Raw genomic sequence first — 21,309 nt, 5'->3', positions numbered from 1 at the left:
GTGCTTGGGCCAATGTTGTTTAATTTGTATATAAATGATATAGGAAACGGCTTAAAGGGAGATATTCAGTTGTTTGCTGATGATGCAAAGTTGTGTAGTGCAATAAAAAATCAAGCTGATGTTGAAAGTTTGCAGGAGGATTTAAATAAGCTGGTAAAATGGGCAAAAGAAAATGGATGTCAGTTCAATGTGGAAAAGTGTAAAGTCTTGCATTTTGGGATTAAAAGATTACCAGCTGTGTACTACATCGATGGAAAGGTACTCCAAGAGATTGATGAGGCTAGGGACTTAGGGGTATTGGTAGATAAGGAGATGAAGTTCAGAGGACACATTGCTAAGGTGTCCAAGATTGCACATAGGATTACTTGGTTGTTGAGGAACACACTGACATCCAGAGATAAAGAGGTTATTATTCCCCTTTATAAAGCATTGATACTTCCACATTTGGATTACTGTGCTCAGGTCTGGTCACCTGGATTCCTTGGAGATGAGGAGGCTGTGGAGAGGGTTCAGAGAAGAGTGACCAAGTTGGTGAGTGATATAAAAAATGCTCCCTACATTGATAGATTGAGAGCTTGTGGATTGCAGAGATTGGTTGATAGGCAAAGAAGAGGGGATATGATAGAAACATTCAAATTACTAAAAGGTTTTTATAGGATTGATGCAGGGGAAATGTTTCAGCTGTGTGATAGTGATGGAAGAACAAGAGGTCATCTCTGGAAATTAAAGAAGAGTGTGGTAAACAAAGGTGTCAGAACAAGGTTTTTTGCCTGGAGGGTGGTGAATGAGTGGAATTCATTGCCTGACTTTGTTGTGAGCTCTTCATCTGTAAACGAATTCAAGAAGAGATATGACAGATATTGTTTTGCTAGCTTGGGTCTCCCGCGATGAGTCTACTGACTCCATGGAGATACCCGTAATAATAATAATAATAATAAAATAAACAGTGCTACATAAGTTAATACTACAGTTACCCATAAACATAATAATCTTATTGTCAGAAAAGAAAAAAGCAGCAGTTTGCTCTACAATGGTGGTCTGGAAACTAATGTGTTGTTATGACACAGAGTATGTCTGAATGTATACTATTCATTTTCCATTCTCATGTTTACATCTTCAACAAGAAACAGCTTTTTTTTTCATTATGCCATATGCCCTCTCTTCTATGAGATCTTATAAAATATATCTGTTTATGCCTTTTATTCCCCTACAGAAAGTATGTGAGGTCGCTTCAGCCTCTTTTATCATCTCTAATTATAAACAGCATCCAGTGAAGAGATTGCAGACAAGTTCCTCCATCTCGTGGCCATAACGCAATACATTTGTCTAAAATAGTGTGGGTTCTACAGTCGATTTTCTTGAGTTCATGGGATGAAAAACCCAAGTTTCCAGGAGAAACAGTCCTCATAACCATGCCAGAAATTGACAAAAGCAGTTATTGATTGAAGAAAATGTTAGAAAAAGTTCCTCTAGTCCACAACTAGATTCAAATGAGAATGGCTTTCTTTGACGAGTGGGCTAGTGCTATAAGTGCAGATGTCACTTCCACAGGACAAACCAGACTTAGACATAAATAAGTCTATGTCCACTTTCTCATTTTGAAACATATCCACTTCACTCTACTAAAAAGGCTATTTTTGTAGAGTGATTTTTAGTAGAGCGATTTTAATCCCACCAGACAACTATTGTTAAATATGGCATCTTATTATTTTTTTTTATTTAATAATACCTCACCGGTTTTTGTCTTCTTTGTTTCATGTGTTACACCAATTATGTCAATTTTGGCCTTCTGTATTTCTTCTGTCAATTCCACTTATTTCCTGTTGATACTTCTCACAGTGATGGTGCATCACTGTGAGAGGTATCAACAGGAATATTTTTTTTCAATAGGTGAATTTTTTACATTACAACTGCATTTAATTCACCATATTAAATTTTAAATTTAATTTAAATCTAATTATATATATATATATATATATAAAAATTACCTTATTTTCATCATTTTGTCTTCCAAATGAAAGATTCCTTAGGGCTCCACAAGCATTTCTCTGTATTTCTGGAATTTCTTGATTTAGAAGATCAACAAGTGGAGGAATACCACCTAATACCCTGGAATAAAGAAACTGTTATTTAAATTTAGAAAATATGCTTTTCATATTTTCATTTCATATTTCAAATGTACACAAATTCACATGGAGAGAAAAGGCAAGGAATAAGAAAAGTCTCACTGACTATGTTATTGTTCATAGTGATGTTTTCTCCCTAGTGGAGGACACCAGAGTGTACAGAGGATTTGAAATTGGAAATGATCACCATTTAGTCTTGAGGAGGATGAAATTGAATTTCATATTGAAAAGAGGAACATGTAAGAAAGTTTTAAAGCGAATAAAAGTTGAGCAGCTCTCAGATGTGAACTGTAGACTAAAATACACAAACATTATTCAAGAAAAAATGAAAGTGTTTGAGAACAGGAACCAAACCTTGGAGAGTCAGTGGCAAATCCTGCAGAAAACATTGATTGATTCAGCCAGAGAGGCATATGGTGAGATTGTCTACAAGGATAGAAAAATCAGGACTCCATGGTGGACACAGGAAGTTAAAGAGGCAGTGAAGGAAAAGAAGAAAGCATATCAAAAGTTCCTGGCAAATAAGTCAGCTTGTGCTCTTAGAGAATACAGGGACAAATGTAAGAAAGCTAAACACTGTGTAAAACTAGCTAAACAAAAGTCTTCGGAAGACTTTGGTAAGAACATAGAAAATAAATATCAAGAATGTGGAAAATATTCTGTAGGTTGTTGAAGAAGCTCAGAAATAGAGGAAAGAGTGCTGTAAAAGGAATTAGAGATGAAATAGATGACATGAAAACTGTAGAAAAAAGATATCCTTGAAGTATGGAGTAATTACTTCTAAAAATTGCTAAACGAAACAATCAGTGACAGCACAGTAGTAAAAAAACACTTAACAGGGATGCAGTCATGAACACATAACCATTCTTGAAGTAGAAAAAGCCATCAAAAGGTTAAAATGTGGAAAGGCAGTGGAAGTACATGATATTCGACCAGAAATGCACAAGTATGGAGGTATAAAATTCTTACAGTGGCTGCAGAAGGTCTTATAGCAGAAGGTCTGGACAGAGGGACAAATTCCGAATGATTGCAGTAGAGCTCTCATAGTATCCATATATAAAAAGGGAAATCAAACTGAATGTGAGAATTACAGAGGTATTTCTCTACTGAGTGTTCCAAATAAGATTTATGTAAGTATACTGAAGAAACGGTTCAGAAGGATTGTGGAAGGAAAGCTTTTTGAAGAACAAGCTGGATTCATGCCAAATAGAGGTTGTCAGGTTCAGATTTTAACTTTACAACAAATAGTTGAGAAAGCATGGGAATATAACAAAGATCTGTATTTAAGTTTTGTAGATCAGAAAAAGGCATATTACAAGGTGCCAGGAGAGAAGCTATTCAAAACGCTACAGTTATATGATACAATGGGCATTATATCAAGCAATACTTAGTCTTTATTTGAGTAGTAAGTCTGCAGTTAGAATTGAAGAAAGTACAGGAAGATGTTTAATGTTAAATCTAGTGTCAGACAAGAATGTACAAATCCTCTCTGTTATTCATTAACTATATGGATCACATTATACAGGAAAGTGGTATTAAACCTGATATCAAACTTGGAAATGTTGATCTCAGGTCTTTACTTTATGCGAACAATGTTATACTTCTAAATAAATTCGCTAGAAGTCTGCAAGAATCCCTGACTAAATTGAATAACTGTTGTAACAGATATGGTATGGAGGTCAGTAATAACAAGGCAAAGACAATGAAAATAGGCAGAAGCATTGAAAATATCAACTGTATCATGAATGGAGAACCTATAGAACAAGTAAAACATTTCAGCTACTTAGGCACGATTTTTAGTGCACATGGTACATTAAATATGGAAATTGACTACAGAATCAACAAGGCCTGGTATGGTAGAAGTCAAATGAATAAATTTATAAGAGAGAAATTAATCAAAACACTAAATTAGCTGTATACAAGACAGTGTTCAAACCAATTTTAACTTATGGATTTGAGAGCTGGGTCAGAAATAAAACACTTGATGAAAGACTAGAGACAGGAGATAAGAGTCCTGAGAGAGATTAGGAGCATGAGTAGTTGGCATCAATGGCAATATCATATTAAAACGAGGATATTAAGAAAGTACTTGACATTGTCAGCATTCAGGAATGTGTTAGCAGAGCTAATTGCTAATTGGTGGTATGTCACATAAACAGAATGGACAGGAAAGTGTGGCAAAATGAGTGTTCTTTGCCAGATTGGCAGGAAAAAGACCCAGAGGAAGACCAAGATAGGTGGATTGATATGGTAAAAAGTACCTTAGAAGATAGAAATATAAGATCTGATAATGTTGGAGTCTTGATAGGTAACAGACTGATTTTAAGGAAAATTGCAGATAGGAAGTTACTAATGATGTAAATTTTACATGCAATACTATCATATCCTGTACACCCCTTGAGGGTACATTGCAGGAATTTGATGATGATGCTTTTCATACAAACTCAATCCTATAGGCAAAATGAGTTGTCTGTTAAAAGACAATCTTTTAAACAAGCAAAATAATAATCTCTTATTATTTTTTAACCTATACTATGAATCATTCAAATTACTTATCATTTTCTCATGTAAAAATCAAATACAGTATAATAATATTGACACTCTTTTGAGTGCCTATATATATATATATATATATATATATATATATATATATATATGTATACATATATATATATATATATACATATATATATATATATATGTATATATATATATATATATATATATATATATATATACATTATTATTATTATTATTATTATTCAGGTTAATTGGAGTCAAAAGACTCATCGTGGAAGCCCTCCTTCCTAGGAAACACAAAGTATATCATAACACTCCTTGAACTCAATGACCATTCTTGCTATCAGGCAATGCAATCCATGGTTCAACCAACCTCCATGCAAAGAAACCAATCCTCACCCTCTTACTCACAGCTTCCTTTTGTTTCTTCCAGGGATCACTCTTTGTCATCACTTCTTCCTGTTGTTTCACTAAGTGAAAGAGCTCCCCAGTGTCAACCCTGTAAGTACCTCTCAACAGTTTAAAAGTCTAAATCATATTACCTCTTCTTCTTCTTCTTCTTCTATCTACCAAACTCTGCAGTCCAAATTCCCTCAGCCGATCATCACAACTAACATTGTATAGTCCTGAAACCATCTTTGTTATCTGCCTCTGTACCCTTTCCCCATTTAATTTATCCCCTTCAAATCCTGGGGACAAAATCTGAGAACAATAATCTAAGTGTGGTCTGATCAGGGTCTTATACAATGGAATGATAACTCTTTTATCTCTGCAGCTCAGCATCCTTCTCAGTATTGCAGCAATCCACTGGGTTACTTTCATCACTTTTGCAATATGCTCCCTGAATTACAGTTGTCTATCAATCATCAACCCCAAATCTCTTGTGCCTACCCTACTTCCTCTAGTAGAACTCCTCCAATCGAGTATGCAACCTCCCATTGATGTATCCTAAACTCCAAGACTACATTTTGCTGCATTAAACCGTTACCCCCAGTCATTTGCCCATCTATCTAGTTTATTCAAATCGTCTTGCAGGTCTGTCACATCTGCACTATTACTAATAACCCTTTCCAGCTTCACATCATCTGCAAACAACAAAAAAATTATTGCGATCACTGAGACGTGGTTGACAGAAGGGGATATAACAACAGGAATAGAAGTCGCTGGGTATAGCATTTTTCGTCAGGATAGGAGGGGAAAGCGTGGTGGTGGGGTACTGCTTATGATTAGTGATGACCTATGTCCTCTAAGAGTGAAGGCTTTGGAAGGAAGTGAGACAAATGATTTTGAGAGCGTTTGGTGTGAGGTAGAGGAAGGCAAGACAGGATATTTAGTGGGGTGTTGCTACAGACCCAGGAGCACGGAGGATGGGGACCAGGAGATGTTTAGACAGCTAAGTTTGGTAAGTGCAAGAAGAATGATTGTTATGGGAGTTTTAATTACAGTAGTATAAATTGGAGAGAGGAAGATGCATGTAGCAATAGGGGAATGGAATTTCTAGAATTCTTGAGGAACAAATGTCTTAGGCAACATGTAACAGAGGGAACAAGAGTTTCAAGAGTTTTGGATTTGGTTATAGCATCAGAAGAGTTGATAATAACTGAGATGACATCTCTCCCACCAGTTGGAGAGAGTGACCATATGGTTTTGACTTGGAAAATGAATAGACATGCAGGAGTATCAAAGAGACGGGAACTTATGTGGAATTATAATGCAGGTAATTATAATAGTCTTAGACGTCAACTTCGGGAAGTTTCATGGAGGGAGGAATTGGAAGGCCGGGATATCATTAGTGTGTGGGAAATTGTGAAAGAATATTTGTTAGCAGCAATGGTAAGTTATATACCACAAGTGAAGAAGAGGACACAATTTGGAGTAAAGTGGATGACAAATAATATTAAACAGGAATTGCAAGCAAAAAAAAAGGCTATGGAAGAGATATAAGGAGACAGGTGAAGAGAAGATGCATGAAGAATATAAGACATAGGCCAGAAGACTGACTAGTGTGGCAAGGAAAGCGAAACTGGAATATGATAGAAACCTGAAGTTTAGGGGACATATTGCAAAGGTGGTGAAGGTAACACGGAGGATTGCTGCAATTATGAGAAGGACACTGACCTGCAGAGATAAGAGGGTTATCATTCCGTTGTATAAGTCTCTGATCAGACCACACTTGGACTATTGTTCTCAGATTTGGACCCCAAGATTTGAAGGGGATAAATTAACTGTGGAAAGGATACAAAGACGGATGATAAAGATAGTTTCAGGACTGTACAAGCATAGTTATGAGGATCGGCTGAGGGAATGTGGACTGCAGAGTTTGGTGGATAGTAGGAGAGGTGATATGATTGAGACTTTTAAACTGTTGAGAGGTGGTTACAGGGTTGACACTGGGGAGTTCTTTCACGTGGTTGAACAGCGGGAAGAAGTGATGACAAGAGGCCATCCCTGGAAGTTACGAAAGGAAACTGTGAGCAAGAGGGTAAGGAGTGGTTTCTTTGCGTGGAGGGTGGTTGAACCGTGGAATGCATTGCCTAATGGAGTGGTGGGAGTGAGAACGGTCAATGAGTTTAAAGAGTGGAATGATAGACTTTGTGTTTCTTAGGGGGGATCTCCCCTTAATGAGTCTTGACAGACTTTATGTTCTTAGGAGGGACCTCCCATGATGAGTCTTTTGACTCCATGGAGGCCTGAATAATAATAATAACTTAATATCCCCCCACAGCAATCCGCTGACAATGTTATTTTTATAAAGGTTAAACATTACAGGTCCCAGTACCAAGCGCTTGTAACCTTCTGCCTCCTTGATATTGCCCCACCATATACAACTCTCTGATACCTATCAGACATCTAATCCTGAATCCAGTTGACTAACCTGACATCTAAACTCATGTGCTGCAACCTAAATATCAGCTTATCATGTGGCACCATATATATATATTTTGCGCTGATGTTTGTATGTATACATATATATACATACAAACACCACACACACATAATATATATATCTTCTTCTTCTAGCTTGCAAAACAATTTTTAACCATTCTTTTCTTTTCTGCACAATATTCTTCCAATTCTTAACTTCTAAAGTGGTACGATCTGCATGTACATATTTGGGATGAATATTCTGGGTGTGGATTGCACGTCCACAACTATTTTCCCCTCTTTCCATCCCCTCGGGACTAACCCAGACCCAAGACTCAAATTAAACAAAATGGTCAAGGGCACCGACAATTCTTTAGCCGTTTCACATACGACATGAGCTAGTACACCATCCAATCCCACAGATGTATTGACATTGAGGTTTTGTAATAGACTATTCACCTCCACTTCATTCACCACAATCCTGTATAAGGTATTGGTTCATTCATTTCTGCAATGTCACCACCTGGATGATATACTCTTGCAAAGTGCTCGTTCCAGGCCACAGTTTATTGGCATTAGTGAAACATGGCTGACAGAAGATGATATAGCTAGTGGGATTGAATGTGAGGGGTATGGTGTGTTCAGGAGTGACAGGGAGAATAAAATAGGGGGAGGAGTATTATTGATGATAACTGATGAGCTGCAGCCAAGGAGAATAGAAGTGGAACTGCAGGATAGAGAAAAGAGCACGTTTGAGGCTATTTGGTGTGAGATTTAGACTAGCAGAACAAAATATACAGTTGGGTGCTGCTATAGACCAGGTGATGGAATAGATGATGGAGATAGTATGCATAAGTAAATAAAAGAAATGAGTAGAAGAAGGGTAATTATAATGGGAGATTTCAACTATGGTTGCATTGATTGGAGTGAGGAGAGGACATACGGGAGGAAGGAATTGGATTTTATGTGGTTATTAAGGGATAACTATCTGCGACAGCATGTAATGGAAAATACTAGGGGTCAGAGAGTGCTTGACCTAATAATTACATCTGAGAATTTGGTATAACGAATATGACCACGTTGCCACCAATTGGTGAGAGTGGTCATAGGGTCTTGACTTGGGAGATGGCTAAAGGTGTGGAATTTACAGTTAAGACAGAGTACATGTGGAATTATCGGGCTGGTAAGTATGACAAGCCTAGGAGTTTGATTGGTTCAGTGCCATGGCATGTAAAACTGCACGGGCTGGATGTTGATAGTGCATGGGAGGCAGTTAAGAAGTGTTTGCAGGAGGCAATGGCTGACTGTATACCTAGAGTCCGAATAATAAATCAAGTAGGGGTTAAATAGATGAATAACACCATTAAGCTTGAGCTGTAAAAAAAGAAACAACTGTGGAGGGAATTTAAGGAGAAAGGTGACCGGCAGGCACATGAACGGTATAAAGCGCAGGCCAGAAGGGTAACGAGTGTGGTAAGAAAAGCAAAAGTGGATTATGAAAGAACATTAGCCATACAAGCTAAAGAGAATATCAAACAGTTTTTTCGATATGTTGCAAGTAAAAGAAAAAATGTATATGGCAGAATGATTTTAAAGAGTGCTGATGGTAGGGAGGTAACCGAATCAGTTGATATAATGGAATTACTGAATGAGCACTTTGCAAGAGTATATCATCCAGGTGGTGACATTGCAGGAATGAATGAACCAATAGCTTATACTGGAATCGTGGTGAATGAAGTGGAGGCGAATGGTCTGTTACAAAACCTCAGTGTCAATACATCTGTGGGATTGGATGATAAACCAGCTCATGTTGTATGTGAAGTGGCTAAAGAATTGTCAGTGCCCTTGACCATTTGGTTTAATTTGAGCTTCAGGTCTGGGTTAGGCCTGAGGGAGTGGAAAGACAGGAAAATAGTTCCACTGCATAAAGGAGGTTCCAAGACTGCTGTTGTAAATTACCGACCGATCAGCATATCAGGAATCGTTGTCAAGATCTTGGAGAAAATAGTGGAGAGGAAAATACAGGATTGGATGGATGAAAATTGGGGGGGGTGGGGGGGGGGGGGGGTGGGGGGGGGGGGGGGTGGGGGGGGGGGGGGGTGGGGGGGGGGGGGGGTGGGGGGGGGGGGGGGTGGGGGGGGGGGGGGGTGGGGGGGGGGGGGGGTGGGGGGGGGGGGGGGTGGGGGGGGGGGGGGGTGGGGGGGGGGGGGGGTGGGGGGGGGGGGGGGTGGGGGGGGGGGGGGGTGGGGGGGGGGGGGGGTGGGGGGGGGGGGGGGTGGGGGGGGGGGGGGGTGGGGGGGGGGGGGGGTGGGGGGGGGGGGGGGTGGGGGGGGGGGGGGGTGGGGGGGGGGGGGGGTGGGGGGGGGGGGGGGTGGGGGGGGGGGGGGGTGGGGGGGGGGGGGGGTGGGGGGGGGGGGGGGTGGGGGGGGGGGGGGGTGGGGGGGGGGGGGGGTGGGGGGGGGGGGGGGTGGGGGGGGGGGGGGGTGGGGGGGGGGGGGGGTGGGGGGGGGGGGGGGTGGGGGGGGGGGGGGGTGGGGGGGGGGAAAAGGAACTGGCTACACAGTGGTACTTCTGGATTTTGCTAAGGCTTTTGACAGGATACCCCATAGAACACTGTTACGCAAATTGGAGCAGATGGGAATGGATATTAAATTGGTGATATGGATAGGAGAATGGCTCAGGGAGAGATACCATAAGGTGGTGTATGGAGGAGCCGAGTCCAGAATGAGGCAGGTGACCAGTGGTGTGCCTCAGGGCTCTGTGCTTGGGCCAATGTTGTTTAATTTGTATATAAATGATATAGGAAACGGCTTAAAGGGAGATATTCAGTTGTTTGCTGATGATGCAAAGTTGTGTAGTGCAATAAAAAATCAAGCTGATGTTGAAAGTTTGCAGGAGGATTTAAATAAGCTGGTAAAATGGGCAAAAGAAAATGGATGTCAGTTCAATGTGGAAAAGTGTAAAGTCTTGCATTTTGGGATTAAAAGATTACCAGCTGTGTACTACATCGATGGAAAGGTACTCCAAGAGATTGATGAGGCTAGGGACTTAGGGGTATTGGTAGATAAGGAGATGAAGTTCAGAGGACACATTGCTAAGGTGTCCAAGATTGCACATAGGATTACTTGGTTGTTGAGGAACACACTGACATCCAGAGATAAAGAGGTTATTATTCCCCTTTATAAAGCATTGATACTTCCACATTTGGATTACTGTGCTCAGGTCTGGTCACCTGGATTCCTTGGAGATGAGGAGGCTGTGGAGAGGGTTCAGAGAAGAGTGACCAAGTTGGTGAGTGATATAAAAAATGCTCCCTACATTGATAGATTGAGAGCTTGTGGATTGCAGAGATTGGTTGATAGGCAAAGAAGAGGGGATATGATAGAAACATTCAAATTACTAAAAGGTTTTTATAGGATTGATGCAGGGGAAATGTTTCAGCTGTGTGATAGTGATGGAAGAACAAGAGGTCATCTCTGGAAATTAAAGAAGAGTGTGGTAAACAAAGGTGTCAGAACAAGGTTTTTTGCCTGGAGGGTGGTGAATGAGTGGAATTCATTGCCTGACTTTGTTGTGAGCTCTTCATCTGTAAACGAATTCAAGAAGAGATATGACAGATATTGTTTTGCTAGCTTGGGTCTCCCGCGATGAGTCTACTGACTCCATGGAGATACCCGTAATAATAATAATAATAATAAAATAAACAGTGCTACATAAGTTAATACTACAGTTACCCATAAACATAATAATCTTATTGTCAGAAAAGAAAAAAGCAGCAGTTTGCTCTACAATGGTGGTCTGGAAACTAATGTGTTGTTATGACACAGAGTATGTCTGAATGTATACTATTCATTTTCCATTCTCATGTTTACATCTTCAACAAGAAACAGCTTTTTTTTTCATTATGCCATATGCCCTCTCTTCTATGAGATCTTATAAAATATATCTGTTTATGCCTTTTATTCCCCTACAGAAAGTATGTGAGGTCGCTTCAGCCTCTTTTATCATCTCTAATTATAAACAGCATCCAGTGAAGAGATTGCAGACAAGTTCCTCCATCTCGTGGCCATAACGCAATACATTTGTCTAAAATAGTGTGGGTTCTACAGTCGATTTTCTTGAGTTCATGGGATGAAAAACCCAAGTTTCCAGGAGAAACAGTCCTCATAACCATGCCAGAAATTGACAAAAGCAGTTATTGATTGAAGAAAATGTTAGAAAAAGTTCCTCTAGTCCACAACTAGATTCAAATGAGAATGGCTTTCTTTGACGAGTGGGCTAGTGCTATAAGTGCAGATGTCACTTCCACAGGACAAACCAGACTTAGACATAAATAAGTCTATGTCCACTTTCTCATTTTGAAACATATCCACTTCACTCTACTAAAAAGGCTATTTTTGTAGAGTGATTTTTAGTAGAGCGATTTTAATCCCACCAGACAACTATTGTTAAATATGGCATCTTATTATTTTTTTTTATTTAATAATACCTCACCGGTTTTTGTCTTCTTTGTTTCATGTGTTACACCAATTATGTCAATTTTGGCCTTCTGTATTTCTTCTGTCAATTCCACTTATTTCCTGTTGATACTTCTCACAGTGATGGTGCATCACTGTGAGAGGTATCAACAGGAATATTTTTTTTCAATAGGTGAATTTTTTACATTACAACTGCATTTAATTCACCATATTAAATTTTAAATTTAATTTAAATCTAATTATATATATATATATATATATAAAAATTACCTTATTTTCATCATTTTGTCTTCCAAATGAAAGATTCCTTAGGGCTCCACAAGCATTTCTCTGTATTTCTGGAATTTCTTGATTTAGAAGATCAACAAGTGGAGGAATACCACCTAATACCCTGGAATAAAGAAACTGTTATTTAAATTTAGAAAATATGCTTTTCATATTTTCATTTCATATTTCAAATGTACACAAATTCACATGGAGAGAAAAGGCAAGGAATAAGAAAAGTCTCACTGACTATGTTATTGTTCATAGTGATGTTTTCTCCCTAGTGGAGGACACCAGAGTGTACAGAGGATTTGAAATTGGAAATGATCACCATTTAGTCTTGAGGAGGATGAAATTGAATTTCATATTGAAAAGAGGAACATGTAAGAAAGTTTTAAAGCGAATAAAAGTTGAGCAGCTCTCAGATGTGAACTGTAGACTAAAATACACAAACATTATTCAAGAAAAAATGAAAGTGTTTGAGAACAGGAACCAAACCTTGGAGAGTCAGTGGCAAATCCTGCAGAAAACATTGATTGATTCAGCCAGAGAGGCATATGGTGAGATTGTCTACAAGGATAGAAAAATCAGGACTCCATGGTGGACACAGGAAGTTAAAGAGGCAGTGAAGGAAAAGAAGAAAGCATATCAAAAGTTCCTGGCAAATAAGTCAGCTTGTGCTCTTAGAGAATACAGGGACAAATGTAAGAAAGCTAAACACTGTGTAAAACTAGCTAAACAAAAGTCTTCGGAAGACTTTGGTAAGAACATAGAAAATAAATATCAAGAATGTGGAAAATATTCTGTAGGTTGTTGAAGAAGCTCAGAAATAGAGGAAAGAGTGCTGTAAAAGGAATTAGAGATGAAATAGATGACATGAAAACTGTAGAAAAAAGATATCCTTGAAGTATGGAGTAATTACTTCTAAAAATTGCTAAACGAAACAATCAGTGACAGCACAGTAGTAAAAAAAACACTTAACAGGGATGCAGTCATGAACACATAACCATTCTTGAAGTAGAAAAAGCCATCAAAAGGTTAAAATGTGGAAAGGCAGTGGAAGTACATGATATTCGACCAGAAATGCACAAGTATGGAGGTATAAAATTCTTACAGTGGCTGCAGAAGGTCTTATAGCAGAAGGTCTGGACAGAGGGACAAATTCCGAATGATTGCAGTAGAGCTCTCATAGTATCCATATATAAAAAGGGAAATCAAACTGAATGTGAGAATTACAGAGGTATTTCTCTACTGAGTGTTCCAAATAAGATTTATGTAAGTATACTGAAGAAACGGTTCAGAAGGATTGTGGAAGGAAAGCTTTTTGAAGAACAAGCTGGATTCATGCCAAATAGAGGTTGTCAGGTTCAGATTTTAACTTTACAACAAATAGTTGAGAAAGCATGGGAATATAACAAAGATCTGTATTTAAGTTTTGTAGATCAGAAAAAGGCATATTACAAGGTGCCAGGAGAGAAGCTATTCAAAACGCTACAGTTATATGATACAATGGGCATTATATCAAGCAATACTTAGTCTTTATTTGAGTAGTAAGTCTGCAGTTAGAATTGAAGAAAGTACAGGAAGATGTTTAATGTTAAATCTAGTGTCAGACAAGAATGTACAAATCCTCTCTGTTATTCATTAACTATATGGATCACATTATACAGGAAAGTGGTATTAAACCTGATATCAAACTTGGAAATGTTGATCTCAGGTCTTTACTTTATGCGAACAATGTTATACTTCTAAATAAATTCGCTAGAAGTCTGCAAGAATCCCTGACTAAATTGAATAACTGTTGTAACAGATATGGTATGGAGGTCAGTAATAACAAGGCAAAGACAATGAAAATAGGCAGAAGCATTGAAAATATCAACTGTATCATGAATGGAGAACCTATAGAACAAGTAAAACATTTCAGCTACTTAGGCACGATTTTTAGTGCACATGGTACATTAAATATGGAAATTGACTACAGAATCAACAAGGCCTGGTATGGTAGAAGTCAAATGAATAAATTTATAAGAGAGAAATTAATCAAAACACTAAATTAGCTGTATACAAGACAGTGTTCAAACCAATTTTAACTTATGGATTTGAGAGCTGGGTCAGAAATAAAACACTTGATGAAAGACTAGAGACAGGAGATAAGAGTCCTGAGAGAGATTAGGAGCATGAGTAGTTGGCATCAATGGCAATATCATATTAAAACGAGGATATTAAGAAAGTACTTGACATTGTCAGCATTCAGGAATGTGTTAGCAGAGCTAATTGCTAATTGGTGGTATGTCACATAAACAGAATGGACAGGAAAGTGTGGCAAAATGAGTGTTCTTTGCCAGATTGGCAGGAAAAAGACCCAGAGGAAGACCAAGATAGGTGGATTGATATGGTAAAAAGTACCTTAGAAGATAGAAATATAAGATCTGATAATGTTGGAGTCTTGATAGGTAACAGACTGATTTTAAGGAAAATTGCAGATAGGAAGTTACTAATGATGTAAATTTTACATGCAATACTATCATATCCTGTACACCCCTTGAGGGTACATTGCAGGAATTTGATGATGATGCTTTTCATACAAACTCAATCCTATAGGCAAAATGAGTTGTCTGTTAAAAGACAATCTTTTAAACAAGCAAAATAATAATCTCTTATTATTTTTTAACCTATACTATGAATCATTCAAATTACTTATCATTTTCTCATGTAAAAATCAAATACAGTATAATAATATTGACACTCTTTTGAGTGCCTATATATATATATATATATATATATATATATATATATATATATGTATACATATATATATATATATATACATATATATATATATATATGTATATATATATATATATATATATATATATATATATACATTATTATTATTATTATTATTATTCAGGTTAATTGGAGTCAAAAGACTCATCGTGGAAGCCCTCCTTCCTAGGAAACACAAAGTATATCATAACACTCCTTGAACTCAATGACCATTCTTGCTATCAGGCAATGCAATCCATGGTTCAACCAACCTCCATGCAAAGAAACCAATCCTCACCCTCTTACTCACAGCTTCCTTTTGTTTCTTCCAGGGATCACTCTTTGTCATCACTTCTTCCTGTTGTTTCACTAAGTGAAAGAGCTCCCCAGTGTCAACCCTGTAAGTACCTCTCAACAGTTTAAAAGTCTAAATCATATTACCTCTTCTTCTTCTTCTTCTTCTATCTACCAAACTCTGCAGTCCAAATTCCCTCAGCCGATCATCACAACTAACATTGTATAGTCCTGAAACCATCTTTGTTATCTGCCTCTGTACCCTTTCCCCATTTAATTTATCCCCTTCAAATCCTGGGGACAAAATCTGAGAACAATAATCTAAGTGTGGTCTGATCAGGGTCTTATACAATGGAATGATAACTCTTTTATCTCTGCAGCTCAGCATCCTTCTCAGTATTGCAGCAATCCACTGGGTTACTTTCATCACTTTTGCAATATGCTCCCTGAATTACAGTTGTCTATCAATCATCAACCCCAAATCTCTTGTGCCTACCCTACTTCCTCTAGTAGAACTCCTCCAATCGAGTATGCAACCTCCCATTGATGTATCCTAAACTCCAAGACTACATTTTGCTGCATTAAACCGTTACCCCCAGTCATTTGCCCATCTATCTAGTTTATTCAAATCGTCTTGCAGGTCTGTCACATCTGCACTATTACTAATAACCCTTTCCAGCTTCACATCATCTGCAAACAACAAAAAAATTATTGCGATCACTGAGACGTGGTTGACAGAAGGGGATATAACAACAGGAATAGAAGTCGCTGGGTATAGCATTTTTCGTCAGGATAGGAGGGGAAAGCGTGGTGGTGGGGTACTGCTTATGATTAGTGATGACCTATGTCCTCTAAGAGTGAAGGCTTTGGAAGGAAGTGAGACAAATGATTTTGAGAGCGTTTGGTGTGAGGTAGAGGAAGGCAAGACAGGATATTTAGTGGGGTGTTGCTACAGACCCAGGAGCACGGAGGATGGGGACCAGGAGATGTTTAGACAGCTAAGTTTGGTAAGTGCAAGAAGAATGATTGTTATGGGAGTTTTAATTACAGTAGTATAAATTGGAGAGAGGAAGATGCATGTAGCAATAGGGGAATGGAATTTCTAGAATTCTTGAGGAACAAATGTCTTAGGCAACATGTAACAGAGGGAACAAGAGTTTCAAGAGTTTTGGATTTGGTTATAGCATCAGAAGAGTTGATAATAACTGAGATGACATCTCTCCCACCAGTTGGAGAGAGTGACCATATGGTTTTGACTTGGAAAATGAATAGACATGCAGGAGTATCAAAGAGACGGGAACTTATGTGGAATTATAATGCAGGTAATTATAATAGTCTTAGACGTCAACTTCGGGAAGTTTCATGGAGGGAGGAATTGGAAGGCCGGGATATCATTAGTGTGTGGGAAATTGTGAAAGAATATTTGTTAGCAGCAATGGTAAGTTATATACCACAAGTGAAGAAGAGGACACAATTTGGAGTAAAGTGGATGACAAATAATATTAAACAGGAATTGCAAGCAAAAAAAAAGGCTATGGAAGAGATATAAGGAGACAGGTGAAGAGAAGATGCATGAAGAATATAAGACATAGGCCAGAAGACTGACTAGTGTGGCAAGGAAAGCGAAACTGGAATATGATAGAAACCTGAAGTTTAGGGGACATATTGCAAAGGTGGTGAAGGTAACACGGAGGATTGCTGCAATTATGAGAAGGACACTGACCTGCAGAGATAAGAGGGTTATCATTCCGTTGTATAAGTCTCTGATCAGACCACACTTGGACTATTGTTCTCAGATTTGGACCCCAAGATTTGAAGGGGATAAATTAACTGTGGAAAGGATACAAAGACGGATGATAAAGATAGTTTCAGGACTGTACAAGCATAGTTATGAGGATCGGCTGAGGGAATGTGGACTGCAGAGTTTGGTGGATAGTAGGAGAGGTGATATGATTGAGACTTTTAAACTGTTGAGAGGTGGTTACAGGGTTGACACTGGGGAGTTCTTTCACGTGGTTGAACAGCGGGAAGAAGTGATGACAAGAGGCCATCCCTGGAAGTTACGAAAGGAAACTGTGAGCAAGAGGGTAAGGAGTGGTTTCTTTGCGTGGAGGGTGGTTGAACCGTGGAATGCATTGCCTAATGGAGTGGTGGGAGTGAGAACGGTCAATGAGTTTAAAGAGTGGAATGATAGACTTTGTGTTTCTTAGGGGGGATCTCCCCTTAATGAGTCTTGACAGACTTTATGTTCTTAGGAGGGACCTCCCATGATGAGTCTTTTGACTCCATGGAGGCCTGAATAATAATAATAACTTAATATCCCCCCACAGCAATCCGCTGACAATGTTATTTTTATAAAGGTTAAACATTACAGGTCCCAGTACCAAGCGCTTGTAACCTTCTGCCTCCTTGATATTGCCCCACCATATACAACTCTCTGATACCTATCAGACATCTAATCCTGAATCCAGTTGACTAACCTGACATCTAAACTCATGTGCTGCAACCTAAATATCAGCTTATCATGTGGCACCATATATATATATTTTGCGCTGATGTTTGTATGTATACATATATATACATACAAACACCACACACACATAATATATATATCTTCTTCTTCTAGCTTGCAAAACAATTTTTAACCATTCTTTTCTTTTCTGCACAATATTCTTCCAATTCTTAACTTCTAAAGTGGTACGATCTGCATGTACATATTTGGGATGAATATTCTGGGTGTGGATTGCACGTCCACAACTATTTTCCCCTCTTTCCATCCCCTCGGGACTAACCCAGACCCAAGACTCAAATTAAACAAAATGGTCAAGGGCACCGACAATTCTTTAGCCGTTTCACATACGACATGAGCTAGTACACCATCCAATCCCACAGATGTATTGACATTGAGGTTTTGTAATAGACTATTCACCTCCACTTCATTCACCACAATCCTGTATAAGGTATTGGTTCATTCATTTCTGCAATGTCACCACCTGGATGATATACTCTTGCAAAGTGCTCGTTCCAGGCCACAGTTTATTGGCATTAGTGAAACATGGCTGACAGAAGATGATATAGCTAGTGGGATTGAATGTGAGGGGTATGGTGTGTTCAGGAGTGACAGGGAGAATAAAATAGGGGGAGGAGTATTATTGATGATAACTGATGAGCTGCAGCCAAGGAGAATAGAAGTGGAACTGCAGGATAGAGAAAAGAGCACGTTTGAGGCTATTTGGTGTGAGATTTAGACTAGCAGAACAAAATATACAGTTGGGTGCTGCTATAGACCAGGTGATGGAATAGATGATGGAGATAGTATGCATAAGTAAATAAAAGAAATGAGTAGAAGAAGGGTAATTATAATGGGAGATTTCAACTATGGTTGCATTGATTGGAGTGAGGAGAGGACATACGGGAGGAAGGAATTGGATTTTATGTGGTTATTAAGGGATAACTATCTGCGACAGCATGTAATGGAAAATACTAGGGGTCAGAGAGTGCTTGACCTAATAATTACATCTGAGAATTTGGTATAACGAATATGACCACGTTGCCACCAATTGGTGAGAGTGGTCATAGGGTCTTGACTTGGGAGATGGCTAAAGGTGTGGAATTTACAGTTAAGACAGAGTACATGTGGAATTATCGGGCTGGTAAGTATGACAAGCCTAGGAGTTTGATTGGTTCAGTGCCATGGCATGTAAAACTGCACGGGCTGGATGTTGATAGTGCATGGGAGGCAGTTAAGAAGTGTTTGCAGGAGGCAATGGCTGACTGTATACCTAGAGTCCGAATAATAAATCAAGTAGGGGTTAAATAGATGAATAACACCATTAAGCTTGAGCTGTAAAAAAAGAAACAACTGTGGAGGGAATTTAAGGAGAAAGGTGACCGGCAGGCACATGAACGGTATAAAGCGCAGGCCAGAAGGGTAACGAGTGTGGTAAGAAAAGCAAAAGTGGATTATGAAAGAACATTAGCCATACAAGCTAAAGAGAATATCAAACAGTTTTTTCGATATGTTGCAAGTAAAAGAAAAAATGTATATGGCAGAATGATTTTAAAGAGTGCTGATGGTAGGGAGGTAACCGAATCAGTTGATATAATGGAATTACTGAATGAGCACTTTGCAAGAGTATATCATCCAGGTGGTGACATTGCAGGAATGAATGAACCAATAGCTTATACTGGAATCGTGGTGAATGAAGTGGAGGCGAATGGTCTGTTACAAAACCTCAGTGTCAATACATCTGTGGGATTGGATGATAAACCAGCTCATGTTGTATGTGAAGTGGCTAAAGAATTGTCAGTGCCCTTGACCATTTGGTTTAATTTGAGCTTCAGGTCTGGGTTAGGCCTGAGGGAGTGGAAAGACAGGAAAATAGTTCCACTGCATAAAGGAGGTTCCAAGACTGCTGTTGTAAATTACCGACCGATCAGCATATCAGGAATCGTTGTCAAGATCTTGGAGAAAATAGTGGAGAGGAAAATACAGGATTGGATGGATGAAAATGGGATACTGTATGGAGGACAGCATGGGTTTGTGAAGGGTAGATCATGCCTCAGTAACTTGCTCACGTTTTATAACACAGTGATGGCTGAACTGTATAAGGGTAATGGGTTTACAGTGATTCTACTGGAACTAGCTAAGTTCTTTGACAGGATACTACATGGACTTCTAATCAGTAAACTGCAGCATATGGGGATGGATATAAGGTTGGTAAGATGGATAGGAGGGTGGTTGATGGAGAGATATCAAAGAGTGGCTTATTCAGGAGTAGAGTCCAAAAGACGGCCTGTGACAAGTGGTGTGCCGCAGGGTTCTGTTCTTGGACAACTACCGTTCAATTTGTTCATTAATGATATAGGAAAGAATCTGAGAGGAAGTGTTCATTTGTTTGCTGATGATGCAAAGTTGGGTAGAGCAATAGTGAGTACACAGGATGTCAAAATTTTGCAGGATGATTTGGATAGTTTGGAGGAATGGGCTAAAGAGAATGGATGTCAATTTAATGTGGCAAAGTGTAAGGTTATGCATTTTGGGGTGAAAAGATTAGCAGCAGTATATCACATTGGTGGAACCATGCTCCAGGAGATTAACGAGGCCAGGGATTTGGGAGTGTTGGTGCATAGGGAGTTGAAGTTTAGGGGGCACAATGCAAAAGTGGCTAAATCAGCTCATCAAATCACTTGGTAGCTGAAAAATACTTTAACAAACAGGTTATTGTTCCTCTGTATCAAGCCTTGATAAGATCCCATCTAGACTACTGTGACCAGATATGGGCACCAGGGTTTCTTCTGGAATGGGAAGAGGTGGTGAGGATCCAGAGATGAGTGACCAAGATGATAGCAGGTCTATGGAATGAACCTTATGTGAACAGGTTGAAGATTTGTGGGTTGCAGAAATTGGTTGCTAAGCGGAAAAGGGGTGATATGATTGAGACATTCAAATTACTGAAGGGTTTCTATAAGATTAATTCAGAAGATATTTTTGAGAATAGGACTGGTAGTGGGAGGACTAGGGGCCATACATGAAAGCTGGGCAAGTGTGTGGTTAGCAAGGGTGTTAGAGATAGGTTTGTTACTTGGAGAGTGGTGAATGAGTGGAATAAGCTGCCAGAGTCTGTTGTGGGTGCCATGACTGTGAATGAGTTCAAGGCGAGGTATGATAGATACTGTGTGAATGTCAAATAGTTGTTCTTGACATGATGTTAGGGCCTCCCTAGATGAGTCTATCGACTCCATGGAGTTTCCCGTAATAATAATAATAGTATTGCCTTAATAGTGTGTGTGAAATGTTTTCATTTTGCAGTAGCTATATATAAATTTGCATTATAAATAATGCTTATCTCTTAAACAGAAAAAGGCCTACAAAGTTACACAAAGTCATGCAAAATTCCTTGTCTTATCTTCATGATCACAGTATTATCTGAAGCAGTTAACTTCCAACTTATAAAGTACAGTTTTTTCTATTCCCAATATTGTTCAAAAACATT

General features: G+C 39.0%; 1 protein-coding gene across 1 annotated transcript in view; it reads right to left on the bottom strand.

Annotated features, from left to right (window-relative positions):
• The window catches only part of LOC150101218 (catenin delta-2-like), a 728,964-nt gene that overhangs the window by 315,585 nt on the left and 392,070 nt on the right, over positions 1-21,309 (bottom strand). The window contains exon 10 of the mRNA XM_090401243.1: positions 12,260-12,380. Coding sequence (XP_090257369.1) covers positions 12,260-12,380 — 121 coding nt within the window. The remainder of the gene's footprint in view (positions 1-12,259; positions 12,381-21,309) is intronic.

This window comes from Typopeltis vanoorti, chromosome 12 (genome assembly GCF_054136105.1).
Source record: "Typopeltis vanoorti isolate ZY-2024b chromosome 12, IOZ_Tvanoo_1.0, whole genome shotgun sequence".
NCBI classification, from domain to species: domain Eukaryota; kingdom Metazoa; phylum Arthropoda; class Arachnida; order Uropygi; family Thelyphonidae; genus Typopeltis; species Typopeltis vanoorti.
This window is presented reverse-complemented; position numbering and strand designations above follow the sequence as displayed.